Below are 24,340 nucleotides of genomic sequence, written 5' to 3'. Positions count from 1 at the left end.
CCCAGAGCCTGATGAAACTGCCCAAGAAGTGGAAGCCGACGAAGCTGAGGAGGCCGAAGCCAAGGAGGAGGCAGAAGAGGCTGAAAAGGAGGCGGATGCTGAGGCCAAGGTGGGACTCACCACTGCCGTCGAATCCGAAATTAAGGCTGAAGTACAGGAAATTATTACTACAGCCAAGGAAATTGTCACTTCCAAAACTGATGAACATCTGGCCAAGACCGAAGAGGATCTATCTTCGGTAACGCCCGACGAACGCATCAGTAGCGCTAAAAAGACGTCCGATACCAAAGATGACTTGGTTGGCATGCCTGTTGAGGTAATCCCAGCCAACCTTCAAGAAAGCCTGCCAGAAGAACGATTCTCTGCCACAATAGAGTCGGGCGCCACTACAGCCCCCACACTGCCCGAAGACGAACGCATCCCATTGGATGAAATCAAAGAAGACCTGGCCATTGAAGAGAAATACGTCAAGGAGGAAACTAAAGAAGTGGAAGCCGTAGTTGCATCCGTAAGTGCCCTGACGTCGATCATTCCTCCATCTGAAACCAGTGCTGAGCCTAAGGAAATTCTGGCTCAGAAATACACGGATCGTATTGTGGCCGGTATTGGAACCGCAGAGCGTATTTTGCCTATCAAAATGGCCTATGATTCCCAACAGATGCGGGACGTTGTTAAAACTCCCGATGAAGTGGCCGACCTGCCCATGCACGAAGAAGCCGACATGGGTATGTATGAAAAGGACGCTCAAGATTCTGGCAAGTCCATCTCCCACAAGGAGGAATTGGCCAAAGAAGAAAAGGAGGAAGAAGAGAAAGTCACCGAAATCGAAGAGGAAGACGAAGAAGTTGAAGAGGAGAAGGATACGAAATTGACAAAGGAAGACGAAGAAGAGGCTCAGGAAACCGTAACAGCCGTCCAACAGGAGGAAGAGTCCAAAGAGAAGGTTCCTTCACCAACCGAAAAGGCTCCTGCCTCTCCAGCTGATGTTAAGGATGCTGAGGAAATCAAGGAGGAAGATACACATGAAGCCGAAGAAACTGCCGTTGAGGTAAAAGAAGAAATCACCGCCGTTAAAGTGGCTGAAGTTAAGGAGGCAAAGAAACCTCTGGCATCACCTGAGGAGAAGGAAGTTAGCGAAATTACATCGGAAGACGAAATTCCACCACAAATGCCAACAACAAAGCCCGGAGCTGAGAAACACGAAGACACCATTTCCGTCGAATGCCCTCCAACAATTGAGGAGGCAATTGAAGTTGAAGTCCAAAAATCGTTGCAAGCCAGCCGCAAGACATCCGTGGAATCCAAGGAGACATCTAAGAAACCCTCAGCCGAAGTTTCTAAAGAAACTTCGCGACGAGAATCTGTATCGGAAAAAGCAGCAGAATCTAAGGAAACATCAAGGCCTGAATCCGCAGTCGACGAAGAAAAATCAGTACACGATTCTAAACAGCCCTTACGACGAGAGTCCATAGCTGATGCCGAGAAAATAAGTAAGTCAAAGGAACCTTCTGAGAGTGCTTCCGTTGGTGAAGCTTCCCGTAAGAGTTCGGTCGAAGAAAGCGAAAAGGCCAAGACATCTGAAGCAGCGTCAAGAGAACCATCTCGGCCTGCTTCGGTAACAGAAAGCGATAAAGTGGAAAAATCTGTTATGGAGAGCGAAAAAGCAGACCTTACCGTAGTTTCACAAAAAACTTCGGTTATAGAGGCCGAAAAGGATCAGAAGATTGCATCTACAGAGGTCTCCAAAGGGCCATCAGAGACTGCATCAGCCGTTGTCAGCGAAAAGGATGAAAAATCGCCAATAGCTTCCAGAAAACCCTCAGTTGCAGAGAGCGAGAAGAAATCTGCTGAAGAATCTAAAGAAACATCTCGACCCACATCCGTGGCTGATAGCAAGGAGGTTGCATCAGCGGCAGTCAGTGAAACGGACGAGAAATCTCCAGTTGAATCGAGGAAACCTTCCGTAGCAGAAAGTGAGAAGAAATATGCCGAAGAGTCCAAGGAGTCTTCAAGACCCACTTCCGTTGCTGAAAGTAAAGATGATGACAAATCTGCAATTGCATCTCGAAAGGAATCAGTGGCCGAAAGCGTTAAGGACGTTAAGTCAACAGAGGCATCCAAGCCAACATCGGAGGCTGTTTCAGCTGCAGTTAGTGAGAAGGACGAAAAATCTCCAATTGCTTCAAGAAAAGCTTCCATAGCCGATAGCGAGAAGAAATCTGCCGAGGAATCCAAAGAAATATCACGACCTACTTCCGTCGCAGAAAGCAAGGAATCCGCATCAGCAGCTATTAGTGAAAAAGATGAGAAATCTCCAGTTGCTTCAAGGAAACCTTCGGTTGCTGAAAGTGATAAGAAATCTGCCGAGGAATCCAAGGAACCATCACGACCTGTTTCCGTGGTAGAAAGCAAAGAGGAAGAGGACGTCAAGTCAATCGAGGCATCAAAGCCAGCTTCAGAGGTTGTGTCAGCTGCCGTTAGCGAAAAAGATGTGAAATCTCCCTTTGCTTCTAGGAAGTCTTCGGTTGCAGATATTGAGAAAAAGTCTGCCGATGAATCCAAAGAACCATCACGACCAACATCAGTCTCTGAAAGCAAAGAAGACGTCAAATCACCAATTGTATCTAGAAAACAGTCTGTTGTCGAAAGCGTAACAGAAGTAAAGTTGACCGAGACATTTACAGAAACAACTAAACGAACATCCGCTGCTGTCAGTGAAAGGGACGAGAAATCACCGATTTCTTCAAGAAAAACTTCAGTTGGTGAAAGCGATATCAAATCTACAGAAGCATCCCGTCCAACATCCGTCGCTGAAAGCAAAGAAGATGAAAAATCCACCACTGCATCACGAAAGGCCTCGGTAGCAGAAAGTGAAAAGAAATCTGCCGAGGAATCCAAGGAAGCTTCCCGACCAACTTCTGTCGCTGAAAGCAAGGAAGAAGAGAAATCTCCCATTGCCTCTCGAAAGGCCTCGGTAGCAGAAAGTGAAATGAAATCTGCCGAGGAATCCAAAGAAGCTTCCCGACCAACTTCTGTCGCTGAAAGCAAGGAAGAAGAGAAATCTCCCATTGCCTCTCGAAAGGCCTCGGTAGCAGAAAGTGAAATGAAATCTGCCGAGGAATCCAAAGAAGCTTCCCGACCAACTTCTGTCGCTGAAAGCAAGGAAGAAGAGAAGTCTCCCATTGCCTCTCGAAAGGCCTCGGTAGCAGAAAGTGAAAAGAAATCTGCCGAGGAATCCAAAGAGGCTTCCCGACCAACTTCTGTCGCCGAAAGCAAGGAAGAAGAGAAATCTCCACTCGCTTCACGAAAGGCCTCGATAGCAGAAAGTGAAAAGAAATCTGCTGAGGAATCCAAGGAGGCTTCCCGACCAACTTCTGTCGCTGAAAGCAAGGAAGAAGAGAAATCTCCCATTGCCTCTCGAAAGGCCTCGGTAGCAGAAAGTGAAAAGAAATCTGCCGAGGAATCCAAGGAAGCTTCCCGACCAACATCCGTTGCTGAAAGCAAGGAAGAAGAGAAATCTCCCATTGCTTCGCGAAAGGCCTCGGTAGCAGAAAGTGAGAAAAAATCTGACGAGGAATCCAAGGAAGCCTCCCGACCAACATCTGTTGCTGAAAGCAAGGAAGAAGAGAAATCTCCCATTGTCTCACGAAAGGCCTCGGTAGCAGAAAGTGAAAAGAAATCTGCCGAAGAATCCAAGGAAGCTTCCCGACCAACATCTGTCGCTGAAAGCAAGGAAGAAGAGAAATCTCCACTCGCTTCACGAAAGGCCTCGGTAGCAGAAAGTGAAAAGAAATCTGCCGAGGAATCCAAGGAAGCTTCCCGACCAACATCTGTTGCTGAAAGCAAGGAAGAAGAGAAATCTCCCATTGTCTCACGAAAGGCCTCGGTAGCAGAAAGTGAAAAGAAATCTGCCGAAGAATCCAAGGAGGCTTCCCGACCAACTTCTGTCGCTGAAAGCAAGGAAGAAGAGAAATCTCCACTCGCTTCACGAAAGGCCTCGGAAGCAGAAAGTGAAAAGAAATCTGCCGAGGAATCCAAGGAAGCTTCCCGACCAACATCTGTCGCTGAAAGCAAGGACGAAGAGAAATCTCCCATTGCTTCAAGAAAAACCTCGGTAGCAGAAAGTGAAAAGAAATCTGCTGAAGAATCCAAGGAAGCTTCCCGACCAACATCCGTTGCTGAAAGCAAGGAAGAAGAGAAGTCTCCACTCGCTTCACGAAAGGCCTCGGTAGCAGAAAGTGAAAAGAAATCTGCCGAGGAATCCAAAGAGGCTTCCCGACCAACATCCGTTGCTGAAAGCAAGGAAGAAGAGAAATCTCCCATTGCCTCACGAAAGGCCTCGGTAGCAGAAAGTGAAAAGAAATCTGCCGAGGAATCCAAGGAAGCTTCCCGACCAACATCTGTTGCTGAAAGCAAGGAAGAAGAGAAATCTCCCATTGTCTCGCGAAAGGCCTCGGTAGCAGAAAGTGAAAAGAAATCTGCCGAGGAATCCAAGGAGGCTTCCCGACCAACTTCTGTCGCTGAAAGCAAGGAAGAAGATAAATCTCCCATTGCCTCACGAAAGGCCTCGGTAGCAGAAAGTGAAAAAAAATCTGCCGAGGAATCTAAAGATGCTTCCCGACCAACTTCTGTTGCTGAAATCAAGGAAGAAGAGAAATCTCCCATTGCCTCGAGAAAAGCCTCGATAGCAGAAAGTGATAGGAAATCCGCTGAGGAATCCAAGGAAGCTTCCCGACCAACTTCTGTTGCTGAAATCAAGGAAGATGAAAAATCTCCACTCGCTTCACGAAAGGCCTCGGTAGCAGAAAGTGAAAAGAAATCTGCCGAGGAATCCAAGGAAGCTTCCCGACCAACATCTGTCGCTGAAAGCAAGGAAGAAGAGAAGTCTCCACTCGCTTCACGAAAGGTCTCGGTAGCAGAAAGTGAAAAGAAATCTGCCGAGGAATCCAAGGAAGCTTCCCGACCAACATCCGTTGCTGAAAGCAAGGAAGAAGAGAAGTCTCCCATTGCCTCACGAAAGGCCTCGGTAGCAGAAAGTGAAAAGAAATCTGCCGAGGAATCCAAGGAAGCTTCCCGACCAACATCCGTTGCTGAAAGCAAGGAAGAAGAGAAATCTCCCATTGCCTCACGAAAGGCCTCGGCAACAGAAAGTGAAAAGAAATCTGACGAGGAATCCAAGGATGCTTCCCGACCAACTTCTGTCGCTGAAAGCAAGGAAGAAGAAAAATCTCCCATTGCCTCACGAAAGGCCTCGGTAGCAGAAAGTGAAAAGAAATCTGCCGAGGAATCCAAGGAAGCTTCCCGACCAACATCCGTTGCTGAAAGCAAGGAAGAAGAAAAATCTCCCATTGCCTCGCGAAAGGCTTCGGTAGCAGAAATTGAAAAGAAATCTGCCGAGGAATCCAAGGAAGCTTCCCGACCAACTTCTGTCGCTGAAAGCACGGAAGAAGAAAAATCTCCCATTGCCTCGCGAAAGGCTTCGGTAGCAGAAAGTGAAAAGAAATCTGCCGAGGAATCCAAGGAAGCTTCCCGACCAACATCCGTTGCTGAAAGCAAGGAAGAAGAAAAATCTCCCATTGCCTCGCGAAAGGCTTCGGTAGCAGAAAGTGAGAAAAAATCTGCCGAGGAATCCAAAGAAGCTTCCCGACCAACATCCGTTGCTGAAAGCAAGGAAGAAGAAAAATCTCCCATTGCCTCACGAAAGGCCTCGGTAACAGAAAGTGAAAAGAAATCTGCCGAGGAATCCAAGGAAGCTTCCCGACCAACGTCCGTTGCTGAAAGCAAGGAAGAAGAGAAATCTCCCTCGGTAGCAGAAAGTGAAAAGAAATCTGCCGAGGAATCCAAGGAAGCTTCCCGACCAACTTCTGTCGCTGAAAGCAAGGAAGAAGAGAAGTCTCCACTCGCTTCACGAAAGGCCTCGGTAGCAGAAAGTGAAAAGAAATCTGCCGAGGAATCCAAGGAAGCTTCCCGACCAACTTCTGTCGCTGAAAGCAAGGAAGAAGAGAAGTCTCCACTCACTTCACGAAAGGCCTCGGTAACAGAAAGTGAAAAGAAATCTGCCGGGGAATCCCAGGAAGCTTCCCGACCAACATCTGTCGCTGAAAGCAAGGAAGAAGAGAAATCTCCCATTGCCTCACGAAAGGCCTCGGTAGCAGAAAGTGAAAAGAAATCTGCCGATGAATCCAAGGATGCTTCCCGACCAACTTCTGTCGCTGAAAGCAAAGAAGAAGAAAAATCTCCCATTGCTTCAAGAAAAGCCTCGGTAGCAGAAAGTGAAAAGAAATCTGCCGATGAATCCAAGGAAGCTTCCCGACCAACGTCCGTTGCTGAAAGCAAGGAAGAAGAGAAGTCTCCACTCGCTTCACGAAAGGCCTCGGTAGCAGAAAGTGAAAAGAAATCTGCCGAGGAATCCAAAGAAGCTTCCCGACCAACATCTGTCGCTGAAAGCAAGGAAGAAGAGAAATCTCCCATTGCCTCGAGAAAGGCCTCGGTAGCAGAAAGTGAAAAGAAATCTGCCGAGGAATCCAAGGAAGCTTCCCGACCAACATCTGTCGCTGAAAGCAAGGAAGAAGAGAAATCTCCGATTACCTCACGAAAGGCCTCGGTAGCAGAAAGTGAAAAGAAATCTGCCGAGGAATCCAAGGAAGCTTCCCGACCAACTTCTGTCGCTGAAAGCAAGGAAGAAGAGAAATCTCCCATTGCCTCGAGAAAGGCCTCGGTAGCAGAAAGTGAAAAGAAATCTGCCGAGGAATCCAAGGAAGCTTCCCGACCAACATCTGTCGCTGAAAGCAAGGAAGAAGAGAAATCTCCCATTGCCTCGAGAAAGGCCTCGGTAGCAGAAAGTGAAAAGAAATCTGCCGAGGAATCCAAGGAAGCTTCCCGACCAACTTCTGTCGCTGAAAGCAAGGAAGAAGAGAAATCTCCGATTACCTCACGAAAGACCTCGGTAGCAGAAAGTGAAAAGAAATCTGCCGAGGAATCCAAGGATGCTTCCCGACCAACTTCTGTCGCTGAAAGCAAGGAAGAAAAAAAATATCCCAAGGAAGAAGAAAAATCTCCCATTGCCTCACGAAAGGCCTCGGTAGCAGAAAGTGAAAAGAAATCTGCCGAGGAATCCAAGGAAGCTTCCCGACCAACATCTGTCGCTGAAAGCAAGGAAGAAGAGAAATCTCCCATTGCCTCACGAAAGGCCTCGGTAGCAGAAAGTGAAAAGAAATCTGCCGAGGAATCCAAGGAAGCTTCCCGACCAACTTCTGTCGCTGAAAGCAAGGAAGAAGAGAAATCTCCGATTACCTCACGAAAGACCTCGGTAGCAGAAAGTGAAAAGAAATCTGCCGAGGAATCCAAGGAAGCTTCCCGACCAACTTCTGTCGCTGAAAGCAAGGAAGAAGAGAAATCTCCCATTGCCTCACGAAAGGCCTCGGTAGCAGAAAGTGAAAAGAAATCTGCCGAGGAATCCAAGGAAGCTTCCCGACCAACATCTGTCGCTGAAAGCAAGGAAGAAGAGAAATCTCCCATTGCCTCACGAAAGGCCTCGGTAGCAGAAAGTGAAAAGAAATCTGCCGAGGAATCCAAGGAAGCTTCCCGACCAACTTCTGTCGCTGAAAGCAAGGAAGAAGAGAAATCGGTAGCAGAAAGTGAAAAGAAATCTGCCGAGGAATCCAAGGAAACTTCCCGACCAACTTCTGTCGCTGAAAGCAAGGAAGAAGATAAGTCTCCCATTGCTTCGCGAAAGGTCTCGGTAGCAGAAAGTGAAAAGAAATCTGCCGAGGAATCCAAGGAAGCTTCCCGACCAACATCCGTTGCTGAAAGCAAGGAAGAAGAGAAATCTCCCATTGCCTCACGAAAGGCGTCGGTAGCAGAAAGTGAAAAGAAATCTGCCGAGGAATCCAAGGAAGCTTCCCGACCAACTTCTGTCGCTGAAAGTAAGGAAGAAGATAAATCTCCCATTGCTTCTCGAAAGGTCTCGGTAGCAGAAAGTGAAAAGAAATCTGACGAGGAATCCAAGGAAGCTTCCCGACCAACATCCGTTGCTGAAAGCAAGGAAGAAGAGAAATCTCCCATTGCCTCACGAAAGGCCTCGGTAGCAGAAAGTGAAAAGAAATCTGCCGAGGAATCCAAGGAAGCTTCCCGACCAACATCCGTTGCTGAAAGCAAGGAAGAAGAGAAATCTCCCATTGCCTCACGAAAGGCGTCGGTAGCAGAAAGTGAAAAGAAATCTGCCGAGGAATCCAAGGAAGCTTCCCGACCAACATCCGTTGCTGAAAGCAAGGAAGAAGAGAAATCTCCCATTGCCTCACGAAAGGCGTCGGTAGCAGAAAGTGAAAAGAAATCTGCCGAGGAATCTAAGGAATCTTCCCGACCAACTTCTGTCGCTGAAAGCAGGGAAGAAGAGAAATCCCCCTCGGTAGCAGAAAGTGAAAAGAAATCTGCCGATGAATCCAAGGAAGCTTCACGGCCAACATCTGTCGCTGAAAGCAAGGAAGAAGAGAAATCTCCCATTGCCTCACGAAAGGTCTCGGTAGCAGAAAGTGAGAAAAAATCTGCCGAGGAATCTAAAGAAGCCTCGAGAAAGGCCTCGGTAGCAGAAAGTGAAAAGAAATCAGCCGAGGAATCCAAGGAAGCCTCGAGAAAGGCCTCGGTAGCAGAAAGTGAGAAAAAATCTGCCGAAGAATCCAAGGAAGCTTCCCGACCAACGTCCGTTGCTGAAAGCAAGGAAGAAGAGAAATCTCCCATTGCCTCACGAAAGGCTTCGGTAGCAGAAAGTGAAAAGAAATCTGCCGAGGAATCTAAAGAAGCTTCCCGACCAACATCTGTCGCTGATAGCAAGGAAGAAAAGAAATCTCCCATTGTCTCGCGAAAGGCCTCGGTAGCAGAAAGTGAAAAGAAATCTGCGGAGGAATCTAAGGAAGCTCACCGACCAACTTCTGTTGCTGACAGCAAGGGAGAAGAGAAATCTGCCGAAGAATCCAAGGAAGCTTCCCGACCAACATCTGTCGCTGAATGCAAGGAAGAAGAGAAATCTCCACTCGCTTCACGAAAGGCCTCGGTAGCAGAAAGTGAGAAAAAATCTGCCGAGGAATCCAAGGAAGCTTCCCGACCAACATCTGTCGCTGAAAGCAAAGAAGAAGACAAATCTGTTGCGACCAGTGGATTGACATTAAAGACTGTTTATCCCGTCATTATTGATACCATCTCCTCCCCCATTGATGAAGCCGGCGATATGAAAAATAAGAAGGAAGAGTTTACTTTGGATCTTGAATCTGCAACACAGGATGGAAAATTACCAACTTCGTCCAGTCCCGTCGATGTTGCTGAAGGTGACTTCCTAGCTGCAGGAGACGATTCTAGCAAAGTATCGGAACATCAGGCGGCAGATGTTGACATATCCGCAACTGTTTCGACACCTGTTGACAAAGCTGATGTTTTCACCGAAGAAATTGAAAAACTGATTATGTCTGAAAAGACTTCCCCTGCGGAAAAGAGTTCACCAGTTGAAAAAGTTTCTTCTGCTGAAAAGACGTCCCCAGCGGAAAAGGTTTCCCCTGTTGAAAAGATTTCCCCCAGTCACGTTGAAACCATGTCGTCGCCAATCGACGATGCCACTAAAACGATAGAAGAAATCATAATGAAGAAGGAGGATTTCACTCTACAGCTCTCTGCTACTGAAGTCGTTGGACAATTGCCAACATCTTCCAGTCCAGTTGATGTGGCCGATGGCGACTTCGAGAAGGAAGTGGAGAAAACTGAAGATGTCGCCGATACAAAGTTCGCTGTTAAAGATACAGTGTCAACCCCAGTTGATGAAGCCGCAGAATCTATTGCCGAGGATGAGAAGAAGAAGGATGAAGATTCGCCATCTCCCAAATCGAAGGGAATTTTCGAATCCATAACCGGTATCGTTAAAGATATCTTTACCAAGGAATCCGAAGCCGTTACTGAGGCGGTTACAGCCATCGAAACAACCGTCGATCATTTGACAGAGGACATTGCTAAGAAATCTGACGACATCAGCGAATCTGAACTTGCAATCGAGTCTAGAATTGAAGACGTCAAAGATCATGCCAAGTCCTTGTTGGACATTTCATCGAAACTTGAAATACTCAAAGATTCTGCCGCTCATGCTTCGGAAGCAGTTAGTGAAAAAGCAGTCGAAGCTGAAGAAAAGGCCAAGGAAATTCTAAAATCTGAAGCATCCGCTATCAAGGACGAAGTCGAAATCATTGCGAAAACTACTGAAGAATCCGTTAAAGAAGCCAAGGCAACAATCGAGTCGAAAACTATTTCAACCGAAGAAATTGTCAAAACAGTGTCCGAGTCCTTGGACGAAAAGATTTCCGACTTGAAACAGACTACCGAACAAGTTTTAGCCGAAGCAAAGGAGTCGATTGTCACCAAAGCAGAAGAAATTAAAGAGTCAACCGAAACCGTGGTTTCAGAAATCGCAGAAACGGTTTCGCAAACCAAAGAAACAATTGACCAGCAAGTTACATCGGTGACTGAAGAATTCTCCAGTAAGGTCGACGATATCAAAGAAAAATCTCAAGAAGTTACAAAAATGGTATCAGAATCGGTTACGGAAAAGGTTGAAGAGACAAAAACCAAGGTTGAAGAATTGAAGGAATCGGTTGCTACTTCCATCGAAAAATCTATTGAAGAAGTGACAGAATTGAAAGAACAAGTCGTTGAAGAAGTAAAGGAAACTGTGGCCTCATCAACGGAAGCAGTTGTCGAAAAGACAGCCACAATTATCGAGGATACAAAGACTGTTGCCGAAACAGTAGTTAAGGATGTTAAGGAGTCAATGGCCTCGTCAGCGGAAACCATTACCGAAAAGACCGCCACAATTGTCGAGGATACCAAGACCGCTGTCGAAACAATCGCTGAAGACGTTAAGGAGACTGTGTCCTCATCAGCCGAAGCAATTACCGAAAAGACAGCCACAGTTGTCGAAGATGCCAAGACCGTCACGGAATCAGTAACAAAAGACGTAAAGGATTCTGTTGCCGACAAAGTCGAAGTGGTTGAAGAAATTACTAAAACTACAATTGATACATTGAGCCACGAATTAAAATCTGCAACGACCGATTCCTTAGGATTTACTACCGAACTTCGTGAAACACATATCACAACAATGGACACATCGCCCGACCTTAAGATTACCGTTGTCGATAAAGAAGAGCCAATTTTGCATGACATCAAAGAAGAGGATGAGGAGCATAGAACTAGTCCACCTTCAGATGTGACCCCAGTATTGGGTGAGGTTGCCGTACCCAGGCCTGTGTCTCCACGGGAGGTTGAAGTCTTCAAAATTGTCGCCGATGTTGCCAAGGTCTTGAAATCGGAGAAAGATATAACCGAGATCATTCCAGACTTTGATGAAAAAGAATTGGAGGAGAAACTCAAATCGGTGGAAGAACCCGAGGGACCAACAGTCCAGAGAATGCTAGTTACGGCCAGTAGTGAAGATGGCGGAGAGGAGACAGAAATCTGTCCTAAAGGTTCCATTCAATTCACTCCAGCACCCATTGCTGAAGTACCCAGCGAAAAAGACAAACCGGTCCTTGACAAGGTCCCAAAGACGGAAATTGAATCTGAAAAATCATCTCCCGATCTGAAATCGTCAGGACCTGCTTCAATCGAAGAAAAGGACAAGATTGAAGAGTCCGAAAAGGCTCAACTACGAGGAAAACGCGACGTGAGTGGCCGTAAAGAATCCACATCCAGCATGGAACTGGAATGGAGAAGAGAATCGGCCATAAGTGCCTACAGTGAGAAGGATTTGACCAAAGACGAAGATACCTTCGATAGCAAAGCTGATTTCTCCTCAAGCCCATTCGAAGATAAGGACAGACCAGACTCCGCAGCCAGTCAGATTTCATCCAAGGACAAAGAATTGCCACATGAGGCTGAGGAATCAGTCAAGGACATGAAACCAGAAAGCAGAAAAGAATCGCTATTGTCCACAACCGAAGAAGAGACAAAAGAAACTGCAGTTTCGCCCTCTGCCTCTGTTGCCAGTGAAAAGGAATCGGCACTGCCTGCAGACAAATCACCTGTCACATCCGACACCAAGGATATCTCACGTCCTGTTTCCGAAGCCAGTGCCAAGGCTGAGGACGAAAAACAAGTATCCCGACCAGAATCCGTTGCTTCACAGGCCGAAAGTAAAGCTAGCGATAAATCAGAACAAAAGGAAATTTCTCGTCCAGTTTCGGTAACCAGTCACGCCACAGATATTGCTGAGGCTATGTCGAGAAAGGAATCTGTAATTTCAACTACAGAAGAAAAGGTTACTTCTGATGTAGCTTCACGAAAAGAATCGATTGTTTCCACTACTGACGAAAAACAAGCTTCACGGCCAGAATCTGTTGTGTCGCAAGCCGAAAGTAAAGTCAGTGAGAAATCTGGTTTATCGGAACAAAAAGAATCATCACGACCGGTCTCTGTGACCAGTCATGCTGATGTCACAGATGTTGCCGAGGATAAAGCCACTTCAAGAAAGGAATCAATTGTTTCTACTGCCGAAGAAAAACTTGCATCGCGACCAGAATCTGTTGTCTCGCAAGCAGAAAGCAAAGCTAGCGAAAAATCGGAATTACCCACAGATATTCCAGATTCCGCTGAAGCTGTGTCCAGAAAAGAATCGATGATTACAACTACCGAAGAGAAGGATACTTCAGATATGGCTTCCCGAAAGGAATCAACAGTTTCTGTTGCTGCTGACGAAAAAATATCATCACGACCGGAATCGGTTGTCTCACAAGCCGAAAGTAAAGCTAGCGAAAAATCAGCTATTTCCGAACAAGTGGAAGGCGTTACTGAGGCCACATCAAGAAAAGAATCCGTGGTTTCAACAGCTGAGGAGAAGGTCACGGAAGAAATCGTGGCATCTAGACCAGGATCAGTTGTATCGCAAGCTGAAAGCAAAGCTAGTGAAAAATCGAGCGTCACCGAACAGAAGGAAACATCGCGTCCAACTTCTGTTGCCAGTCACACTGATGTCGCTGAGGCGGTGTCCAGAAAGGAATCTGTAATTTCAACTGCCGAGGAGAAGGTCATGTCAGATGTATCTTCCAGAAAAGAATCGGTTATTTCCACTGCTGAGGAAAAAGTAGAAACTCGCCCAGAATCGGTTGTCTCACAAGCTGAAAGTAAAGTCAGCGAAAAATCGGCCGCATCTGAACTTAAGGATGGCGACATCTCAAGGAAGGAATCTGTAGCCTCAATAGCTGCTGAAAAGGTCACTGACGAGAAACAAGCATCTCGACCAGAATCGGTTGTCTCACAAACTGAAAGCAAAACTAGTGACAAATCGGGCGTCACAGAACAAAAGGAATCTGATGTCGCTGAGGCGGTGTCAAGGAAGGAATCTGTAATTTCAACAGCCGAGGAAAAGGTCACCTCAGATGTGCCTTCTCGTAAAGAATCGATTGTTTCCACTGCTGACGAAAAAGTAGAAACTCGCCCAGAGTCGGTTGTCTCACAAGCTGAAAGTAAAGTTAGCGAAAAATCGGCCGCATTCGAACAACATGCCGATGACATCTCTAGGAAAGAATCTGTAGCCTCAATTGCTGCTGAAAAGGTCACTGACGAGAAACTAACATCTCGCCCAGAATCGGCTGTCTCACAAGCCGATAGCAAGGTTAGTGAAAAATCTGAACAAAAAGTTGATTCCCGTCCAGTCTCTGTTGCTAGCCATGCTACAGATATTGCGGATGTAATGTCTAGAAAGGAATCCATTATCTCCACTACCGAAGAGAAGGAATCTGTAATTTCTGCAGCCGATGAAAAACCAACTTCAAGGCCAGAATCGGCAGTCTCACAGCCTGAAAGCAAAACTAGTGAAAAATCTGCAGCATCTGAAGAAAAAGAATTCGTCACAGATACCTTGTCCCGAAAAGAATCCACGATTTCATCTCCAGATGTGACATCAAGAAAAGAATCGGTTGTTTCGGCTGCTGATGAAAAACAGGCATCCCGACCTGAATCGGTTGTGTTCCAAGCAGAAAGCAAGACCAGTGAAAAATCAGGCGCCACCGAACAAAAAGATGTTTCACGCCCAGCCTCTGTTACCAGCCACGCTGATGTTACAGATGTCGCTGATGCCGTATCCAGAAAAGAATCTGTGGTTTCAACCACTGAAGAAAAAATTACCACAGATGTTGCTTCAAGGAAAGAATCGGTTGCTAGCGACAAACCAACATCGAGACCAGAGTCAGTTGTATCTCAAGCCGAGAGCAAAGCCAGTGAAAAATCTGCTGTATCTGAAGAAAAAGAAGACGCTTCTGGTGTCATATCGAGAAAAGAATCCGTAGTTTCAACAGCTGATGAGAAAATTACAGAGGAAATCGCAGCCTCTAGACCTGAATCAGTTGTTTCCCAAGCCGAAAGCAAAGCCAGTGAAAAATCTGAACTTAAGGATACTTCTGTCACAGACGTAGCTGATTCAATATCCAGAAAAGAATCTGTAATTTCAACTGCAGAGGAAAAGGTTTCTCCAGGTGCTGCCTCAAGAAAGGAATCAGTTGTTGATGAGCAACAAGCATCAAGACCCGAATCGGTTATTTCTCAGGCAGAAAGTAAAACAAGCGAAAAATCTGCTGCATCCGAACAAAAAGAAGATGCCACATCCAGAAAGGAATCCGTAATTTCAACTACTGAAGACAAGGTCACTTCCGAGGTTGCCTCCAGGAAAGAGTCCATTATCTCTGCCGCAGAATCGGTTGCCTCACATGCCGAAAGTAAGACCAGCGAACAATCTGCAGCATCTGAGCAAAAGGATGCCTCACGTCCCATCTCTGTTGTCAGCCATACGAGCGAAGTCGTCGATATCACATCACGTAAGGAGTCTGTTACATCAGCAGCTGAAGCTTCAGAGGTTGTGTCACGCAAAGAATCCATTGTTTCTACAGCTCAAGAACAGGTGGCTTCCGAAGCTGGCGATGTAAGCTCCCGCAAAGAATCTATAATTTCCACAACAGTGGATCAAAAGTCGTCAAGACCCGAATCGGTAATATCACAGGCCGAAAGCAAGGCTAGCGAGAAGGTTGAGAGCAAGGTGGCATCACCAACTGAATCCGCGGCTAGCCACAAGGAAGATGCCCAAGACACCAAAACAGAAGTCAAGGAAACCATCACTAGTAGCAGCACATCCTTAACGGATGCAGCCAAAGAATCGGCTGAAAAGATCTCCACAATTGTCACCACCACCACCATAATCTCATCGGCCAGCGAAAAACAAGAAAGGCAGGCATCCGCCCTCTCCAGCAGCAGCACGGAAAGCAAACAAATTGTCACAGAGACAAGCCGCCTGTTGGCCAGTGAAATTGCCAAGGCTTCCAGCGAGTCGCTCAGTGAATCCCTAAAGAGCGTTAAGGTTGAAGTTGGTTCCCTACACGAATCCGTCTCCAGCCTTGCCGCAGACAAAGAAACCTCAAAGACTATTGAACGCGTCGAGTCTTTGACACATGGCGAAGATTCCCAAGCCTACTCCGAGGAATGTTCTTCCGAATCCATGGTTAGTGAAATCCAAACCTCAACTCAAACAAAACAGAAATCGGAGAGCTCTTCGGTATCGCTTGCCGAATCCTCAGTCAAGGAGAGCCTCAAACAGACTGTTGAAGAATTCCTGGCTACCGAAAAAATCATATCCACCAAGGAGAGCATGAGCACCCACGAAGCCATCACCAAGTCAAAGGCCGGCACATCTACCACCGTGACAACGACCATCTCTGATAGCAGACGTGCATCAGCCATGAGTCAAGCCAGCGAGGGTCGCCAAACACACAGTGACGTTGAAGACGAGTCGGAGGACGACGAAGAGAAGGCCCACATCAAGGAGGGACGTTCCAAGTCATTTGCCAATATAATGACAACCAGCATTTACAAGCCATCCGAACAGGTCAGCGCTGCCGAAACTCTGGAAGAAGAGGAGACATTGGAGGAAACACTGGCACAAATGAAAACTTCATCGGTACAAATGTCCAGCACCAGTACCAGCAGTCAACAGAAATCCCAGACTCTGACGCAGAAGGAATCGTTAACATTGGCCCAGACCTATGAACATGAACTGGCCGATCGCAAAACACCACCCACAGCTCCAGTTAGCCCCGGTATTATTAAGACTACCACCACCACAACTACCGTTGGTGGAGCAGCAGCTACAACTGGCACAAAAATTGCCTTGACTGAGACCACCACCACTACCAGCACTTCGGCGACTACTGCTCACAGTGGCCCACTGTCACCCAAGGACATTAGCGGCAAATCAAGTCCCGGCGCATTGACTTCTGAGAGCCAATCGATACCAACCCCCATGGGTAGAGAATCGCTGACTGAAACTCCAGAATCTTCGCCCAAGCCCACATCACCCTTCCCTCGAGTCACGAAGGAAGAGTTGTCGTCGTCAGCTGCCACATTTGGAACTACCGAACAACAGGCGGAATCAAGCGCCTCGTCGACAGCCATGTCGGCCATGACCACGTCCATGTTGCGCAAGGACTTCGAAACCCTGCCCGATTTACACGAAGTGCGTGGCATCGAAAAGACAGCCGCCCTCAGCGGCAGTACTGAAAAAATCATAACCACCACCATCACCACGGTGACCAAAGTCATATCGACCGATGGCAAGGAAATCGTCACCGAAGAAAAGACAATCACAACCACAGACTCGACAGATCCCGAGGGCGAGAAGGTCACGGTGACCACCACACGTACCACCAGCGAAAGTGACAAGAGTGACGTGATCTTGCCCAAAGAAGTGGCTATGCTGCGCAGCATGTACCGGTCTTCCACACCCGGCAGTGACGACACCAGCGACGACGAGGTACCCGCCTCGCCCCACTCAACTGGTTCCTTTGCCGGTGCCAGCAGCTACGATTTACAGCGGTCCGGCTCGGGCGTGAGTAAACGTTCCGACTTCGAAATAGACGAAAGTCAGGATGACATACCACCCCAATACGAAGAAGTCTCTGCCGCCAGATCAATTACCTCCAGCAGTCATTTCGCCCACAAGATTGTCGATCCAATGAGCACCTCATTCTACGGAGCACTGCCAGACTCATTCGATACCAAACCAACCTCCGCCACCCAACCCATAACAATTCAGGGCGCCACACAACGCCTACAAGACTTTGCTGAATCGCCGATGTCTCAGTCCTCGGGCTCGGTGGATAGCACACGACACACGGGCGGTGACATTAAATTCCTCGAGGAGGCCGAGATGGGTTTCAAGCAGGCCCTCAAGGAACACGTTGAGCTGCGTGGAGCCGACGTGATGTCATCGGTAACAGCCAAGTATTCCTACTCGCCCTCAAAGGCCGAGGAAGTGGAGCAGACAGTAAGCAGCGCCGAACAGCCCAAGTTCCCCTTGAGCAGTGTACAGAAACCCAAATTCTCGGAGGGAGCAACCACCACAATGACCTCAGTGGAAACGACACAGGATGGCGATGGCAAATCAACCACCGTGACGACAACCACAACGACCAGCCAATCGTCGACAGGTGCCGGAGCCACAAGCCGCATCACCGCCACAGAAACCACAACGTCTACCCAGTCCAGTTCGTCGACCACCACCACAAGTGTTGATGACAAACTCAAGGAATGGGGCAAACCATTGGGTCTGCCCTCGCCCGCACCCATGGCTGCCGAGGGTAGTGGTGATGTCCGCACCACACCCAAAAAGGAGAGACGACTGATGGCCACCAAGACTCGCCTGAACAACGAGAAGAATTTGCGTAAACGTTCCGAATCGCCCAGCAAAGCCAAGAAGCCCTCACCCGTCTATGTGGACTTGACCTATGTGCCACACAATGGCAATTCCTATTACTCGCACGTGGAGTTCTTTAAGAGGGTGCGAGCCCGCTACTATGTGTTCTCAGGTACCGAACCCAGCCGCCAGGTGTACGATGCCTTGTTGGAGGCAAAACAAACCTGGGAGGATAAAGAATTAGGTGAGTATATGGGGGAATTGGAATTCTTTGGCTGGGAAAACTTATTGTTGTTGTTTTTGTTCTCCTTACAGAGGTAACTATCATTCCCACCTACGACACCGACGTCCTGGGCTATTGGGTAGCTGAAAACGAAGAACTGCTGGCCAAATACCGCATCGATCTCTCGCCATCAGCCTCACGGTGTACCATTAACCTGCAGGATCACGAGACATCTTGCTCCGCTTACCGTTTGGAATTCTAGGCCACGGGGATGTTTGTAGCGTTTTCGGAAAATTAAGTTTCAAAATTCAGTTATCGTGTAATAGAGACAACACTATGAACGACCGACCGACACAAAAACAGAACAAAAAACAAGAAATAACCACAAAAAGCTAGTAGTACTAATCTCTCAGATAAGAAACAACAACAACAATTCATACTCACTCAAATAAAAACAAAACAAAAAATTACTGCTGCTGATGATGATGGCTTACCGAACAAAAGCTTTACTTTTAACGACGAAGACAACGGGAAAAAAGGCAAAGCTTATTTTCGTAATACCGTCACTCAGGCGAAGACGACGATGATACTCACACACACACACGACCGATTACTGCAAATAAGCAAGCCAATAAAGCTTTTGCATGATGGCAAAAGTTCTATTGTTGCCGAAAGCCGGTGAAAGCTCACAAGTCCTCACTTTTTTGGGAATTTTTGAAAAACAGAAAAAGAAACTGAAAAACGAATATGGCGGGGTTTTATGACGGGCCTAAATGCAAGCTCGTTTTTGTTTCTCAGCGGACCGCTTATTTGTTTTTGTAATGCAAGCGACAGCCACATGAAAAAAAAGAAACGTTAAGCTTAGATTATTTTGAGTTCATTTGAAAAAAAACAAAGGACTTTGAGTTTACAGATTTTAATTTACGAAAAATAAAGAAAAAACAACAACAATGATAAACTAAAGAAAAAATAAATAGAGCAGGGGCAAACCAAATAAAAAATAAAATAAAACAGGAAGAATACAAAACAACAAAAAAAACTATTTTCATGTAGACATTTAGCAAAGTAAATAATATAATTAAAAAAAATCATTTTCAAATGTTATAAAAAAATACAAACAAACATTTTTCTATATATAACTACGTTTTCATTCTGAATAACCATTTAAACGAGCTAAAACGAACCCAAAGATGTTATCTATGATTTTTTATATCATCAAGTCAAAATCCAAAATATATCCCTTTGAATCAGGTCAAATTGAAAATTAATTACAAAAAAAAAATAACTTAACACCTCTAATGAACCAAAAATAAATTAAATGAAATTAATTATTGTATATGGTTTAACCCCAAACCAAAAAAAAAAAAAAATAAAAAAATAACAACAACAAACGATATTGAAATTTAAATCAAAAAAAATCCAATGTAAACCAAATACATTATTAATTATATATATAGAAATGAGTATATTATATATGTCTTTGAATGTGAAACAAAGTATTAAACAAAAAGAACATTATTATAATTAAAAAAAATATATTATAATTAAAAAAATATATAAAAATTATTTTCATTTAAATATTTTATAATTTATTAAAAATTAAAAAATGGAAATATATATTTTTTACTTTGTTTTAGAAAATATATTTTCCAATTTTTTTTAATAAATTATAAAATATTTAAAATCATTTTTTTATATAACTACATGATATTAATATATATATATAATTTTATGAGTTTTTCCAAAGATTTCTTATAATTTATATAAAAAAATACAATAGATTAAAAATGCAAGGTTTTAGAAAATGAAAAATTAAAAAATTATTCTTTAAAAATTTTTTAAAAAATGTTTAAAAACTAATTTTTTATTGTCTAAGCCTTTGCATTTCTATTTTATTATTTTTGAACTTTCTTATAAACAAAAAGTATTATTGCTGTACTTCAACAAGAAAAAATGGAAACAAACCAAATATGTGTTGTTAAAAAAAAACTACATAATAAAATTTTGAAACAACAAAAAATAGATTTATAAAAAAAAAATATGTGCCTCTCTCCAAGAAGAAGCCACGAATTTTTTTCTTAAACAAAAAATATTTAATATTTATTTATTTAATTTAAAATTTTTTGTACTTATTTTTATAAACAAAAAATTACCACAAGAATATTTTACAAAATCATAAACGAAAAAAACATTAATGTAATATTTTTCAGTTCCTTAATTTTCAAATACATTATATATACATACATATTTAACAATAAAAACCAAATATTTATAATTTTTTGTAAACAAACAATTGGATTTTTATTATTTTTATGATTTTTTCCAAAAAAAAAAACAAAAAACGCTTTTTAACTGGGCATATGATTTTTTGCATGGAAGAAATTGAATAGAAAAAGAAAACCAAACGGGATGATAGTTAGTAATAAATACAATAAAAAATGAAAACTAAAGCTTAGGTCAACAAATGAAGATTTAAAAGAAAAAGGTAAAAAGGATTTTATTTTAGACAACAACAAAAGCAGAAAAGGTAAAGAAATAACAAAAAAAATAGTTTAGAAAGTAACTAAGAGACAAAACAATAATCACAATAAACAAACAGGTAATGATAAAAACTTAAAAAATTATAAAAATATATATAAATTTTTTAAGTTTTGTAACATTACAACTAAATTACTTTTTTTACATTTTTCATAACAGCTTCAAAGAAATTGTTAAGGAATTAGAAATGGTGAAATCATTACAAAAAAAAACAATAATATAAACACAATACAAACATACATACACCTTTTTTAAACATAAATAATGTTTGAAAAAAACCAAACAATTTTATCTTTGTCTAGAATGCCAAGGAAAATGGAAAAACAATTTGCTAGCCACAAATCATGGTATGAAAAATTGCACCGGAAAAGAGAAAAGAAATTGAAAAAAAATAAACATAAAATAGTTTAAGTCCAAATAAAGTCATACATAAACACACAAAAAACCAACAACAAACCAAAATTTATCATAAACCTAACAACAACAAACAAAGGCTTTTTAAAATATAACCATTTTTTTGCAGCAAAGAATACAAACAAAAAACCAACAACAACAATTTAGGTAACAAATTTAGAAATTGAAATTTTATTAAAAATACAAAAACAAAATAAAAATAATAAAAACAAAAGAAAATAATTAACACAAACCAAACTGGCTACCGTCCAGTACAGAGTTCTCAGAGAATAAAAATAATAACAAATAGAGAATGAGTGAGGCGTATACATAACGTCGACAGGTATACGCCCTAGGGTAACAAATCGAATATTTCCTATTTTAAGTGTCAGCAAGGGACGAGAAAATAAATTATGATTTCGGTACTAGGATTTGAAAGGATTTTTTAAGGGATTTAAAGGACATTTCTTAAAAATTAACAACAAGAGGAAATTCTGGGCCTAAATTGCCAAAAAAAAGATAAATTAAAACAAGATGTTTTATTTAGCAAAGTTTTGGGCTCATATTTCGTTGATTTATATTAAAGATAGAAATTTCCTTTTAAAGGTGACTTATAGTAAAATTTAGTGAAGAATAGTTTTCCTATTGGCATCATCTCCATAAAATAACATATAGGTGGCCAAAGTGGCATTGGTATGAAAATATGAGAGAAAAAATATTGAAAAGCTTGGAAATATTAAACAGTAATTTCCTGATGATATTACAAGGATATCTATTCCATATAGACTTTATTTTTTTAAGATGACCTATAGTAAAATTTGATGAGGAGTAATTTTCCCCTTGACAACAACTGCATAAAACGACATATAGGGGGCCAAAGTGGCATAGATATAAAAATATAACAGAAAAAATATTCAAAAGCTTGAAAATATTAAGCAACAATTTCATGCGGATTATACAAAGATATCTATTCTATATAGACATTAAATTTTTATGATGACCTATAGTAAAATTCGATAAAAAGTAATTTTCCCTTTGACATCAACCCCGTAAAATGACATATAGGGGGCCAAAGTGGTACAAGTATGAAAATATCACAGAACAAGTATTCAAAAGTTTGGAAATATTAAGCAACAATTCCATGCGGATTTTACAAGGATATATATTCTAAATAGACATCAGCTCCATAAAATGACATGTAGGTGCTCAAAGTGGCATAGGTATGAAAATATCACAGAAAAAAATATTCATAAGTTTAAAACAATTAAACAACAATTTCATGCGGATTTTACAAGGATATTTATTCTATATAGGCACTAATGGTTCATGATGACCTATAGTAAAATTCGATGAAGAGTATTTTTCCGATTGACATCAATCTAATAAAATCGAATTTAGGGAGTCAAAATGTCATTCAATGACATTAGAGCTGAAAAAATTCAAAATAAATTATTTACAAATTCAACAGATTTTTACCCCATATTTCACTGATATATATTATATACACAAAGTTCTTTTATTTGTGGACATATAGTAGAATTTTATGAAGAACATTTTATCCTTTGACATAAACCCCAAAAGGTAACACTTTAAGGGTAAAAGTGACCAGGGAATTGAATATGTCCAGAAAAAAATAAAATATGACAAATTTTTATAATTAACCAAAAGTCAAATGAATTTTCACTGATATATATTATATATAGAGGTTTGATTTGTTCAATGACATAGGGTAGAATTCGATGGAGAACAGGGAGGATGAAATCGGTGAAAGAAAGTAATTACATTCGAAAAGTTAGAGAACAAATTCAATTTTACAATAATCAGAATTGATCCGATATTTCACTGAAATATATTCTATATAGAGCCTTGTCTTGTTCTGAAGCTTATAGTGAAATTTGATTAAGAACATTTTCCTCATTGGCATCATATCCTTAAAATGAAGTTTTAAAGGACATTTTGGGCCAAAGTGAGGAACTACGAAAATATTTAAAAAATTAAAAAAAAATATCAGTTTTTTTCTTGGCTTCATAGAATGGACTAAATGTCGATTTTTGCGGATTTTTTAAAAATTTCTCTTCATGGCGTATACATTATGACAATATTAATACGCCCTAGGGTACCCCCAGGAAAATATAAATAATTTTAAGTATCTTCAAAGTTTTTCAGATTTTATAGATTTGTTCAACTCATTCACTCAGTAACTGAGAACTCTGATACAGTATTTAGAGCAACTCAAGATATATTAATGTCACAAAACAAAAATTTACAAAAATAACATTTAAAAATGCAACACACAACAAAATATTTATTTCTTCATACGAAAACAATTTTTTTAGAGCAAAATGTGATAATTTTTTTGTATAACGCAAAAAGAAACATTTTTTCAGTATTCTTTTGCCTAAGGATAAATGGAAAGAGAGTATTAAAACAAATGCAAAAAAAAAAAATTATGATATTTTTTGCAATGAAACATTTTTTTAAATATTATTTTTTAATTTTGAAAATTATTATTTTTTTCAATTAACAAAATAATAAATAAAGAAAAAAATTGAGGCAAAAATGCTTAGAAATGAATTTAGTAACAAAGAAAAAAAATTAAATAAGATATTAAAAAAACATAAAAACTATTTATGATTGTTAAACATAAGAAATAATTAAATTTAAGAAATCTTAAAGAAAAAGGTGGAAAAAAATGGAAGGTTTTAATGCAAAGGTTTTACAACAGGGTTTTTTGGGCATAATTAAATGCCAAGGGGACAACCAAATGGATTGGAGTGACAGAAAACAAAATCTATATTTGCAAATTTCCAAATAAAACAAAAAAACGTATCAATGTCCTTAAATGTTATTTAAACAACAACAAAAATATAAAAAACAAATTTAAAATATATATTAAAGAAAAAATTAAAAAAAAACAAAAATTATTATATATTTACACAAATTCCATTTGTTTGAGTTTGTTTTGCCAATTTTTAATTATTGTTAAACCTAAATATGTGTTTTGTTTTCATAACCAACCAACTTTCCCCAAAAAATATATAACCAACAAAAACATGGGGAAAGGTAAATACAAATTTTGTTGAAAAATATTAGCTTAAATATTTATATTTGCAAAAAACCGCATAAAGCCCCCTAAAAAACAACTCTCAAAACAAAAATGAATACCAAACAAAAACAAAACCCTAATTAATTAGTTGTTTATTTCTTAATGCCTTAATAACCAAAATCCTCTCCCAATTTAAAACTCCTATTAAAAAAATCATAAATACAAAAAAAAAAAACAAATTTGTTAAAACAAATTATTATTATTAGCTTTTAACAAAGAAAACAATATAAACAAAAAATAAACTTCATCAAAACCAAAAACAAAAAACCTTCAAATCAACATCTCTTACAAAAAAAACGAAATGGAAAAATTGAAATTTGAAAGAAAAAAATTAAAAAGGAAATTATTAACAGAAAAATATATATCTCCA

The 24,340-nt window shown here is 41.7% G+C and overlaps 2 protein-coding genes across 2 annotated transcripts in view; one reads left to right on the top strand and one right to left on the bottom strand.

The window, feature by feature from the left end:
* LOC133338927 (microtubule-associated protein futsch) overlaps positions 1–18,260 on the top strand; it is an 84,143-nt gene extending 65,883 nt beyond the window's left edge. The window contains exons 7-10 of the mRNA XM_061547056.1: positions 68–11,462; positions 11,538–12,370; positions 14,684–17,954; positions 18,026–18,260. Of these exons, the coding sequence (XP_061403040.1) occupies positions 68–11,462; positions 11,538–12,370; positions 14,684–17,954; positions 18,026–18,195 (15,669 nt within the window). The 3' untranslated portion in view covers positions 18,196–18,260. The remainder of the gene's footprint in view (positions 1–67; positions 11,463–11,537; positions 12,371–14,683; positions 17,955–18,025) is intronic.
* The window catches only part of LOC133338860 (protein ROP), a 324,624-nt gene that overhangs the window by 176,235 nt on the left and 124,049 nt on the right, over positions 1–24,340 (bottom strand). The gene's annotated exons all lie outside the window — the stretch shown is intronic.

This window comes from Musca vetustissima, unplaced genomic scaffold (assembly GCF_032173495.1).
Source record: "Musca vetustissima isolate MV318-11 ecotype Yass unplaced genomic scaffold, APGP_CSIRO_Mvet_v1 utg704, whole genome shotgun sequence".
NCBI lineage: Eukaryota > Metazoa > Arthropoda > Insecta > Diptera > Muscidae > Musca > Musca vetustissima.
The sequence above is the reverse complement of the archived record's forward strand: the minus strand, read 5'-3'. Positions and strand labels throughout refer to the sequence as shown.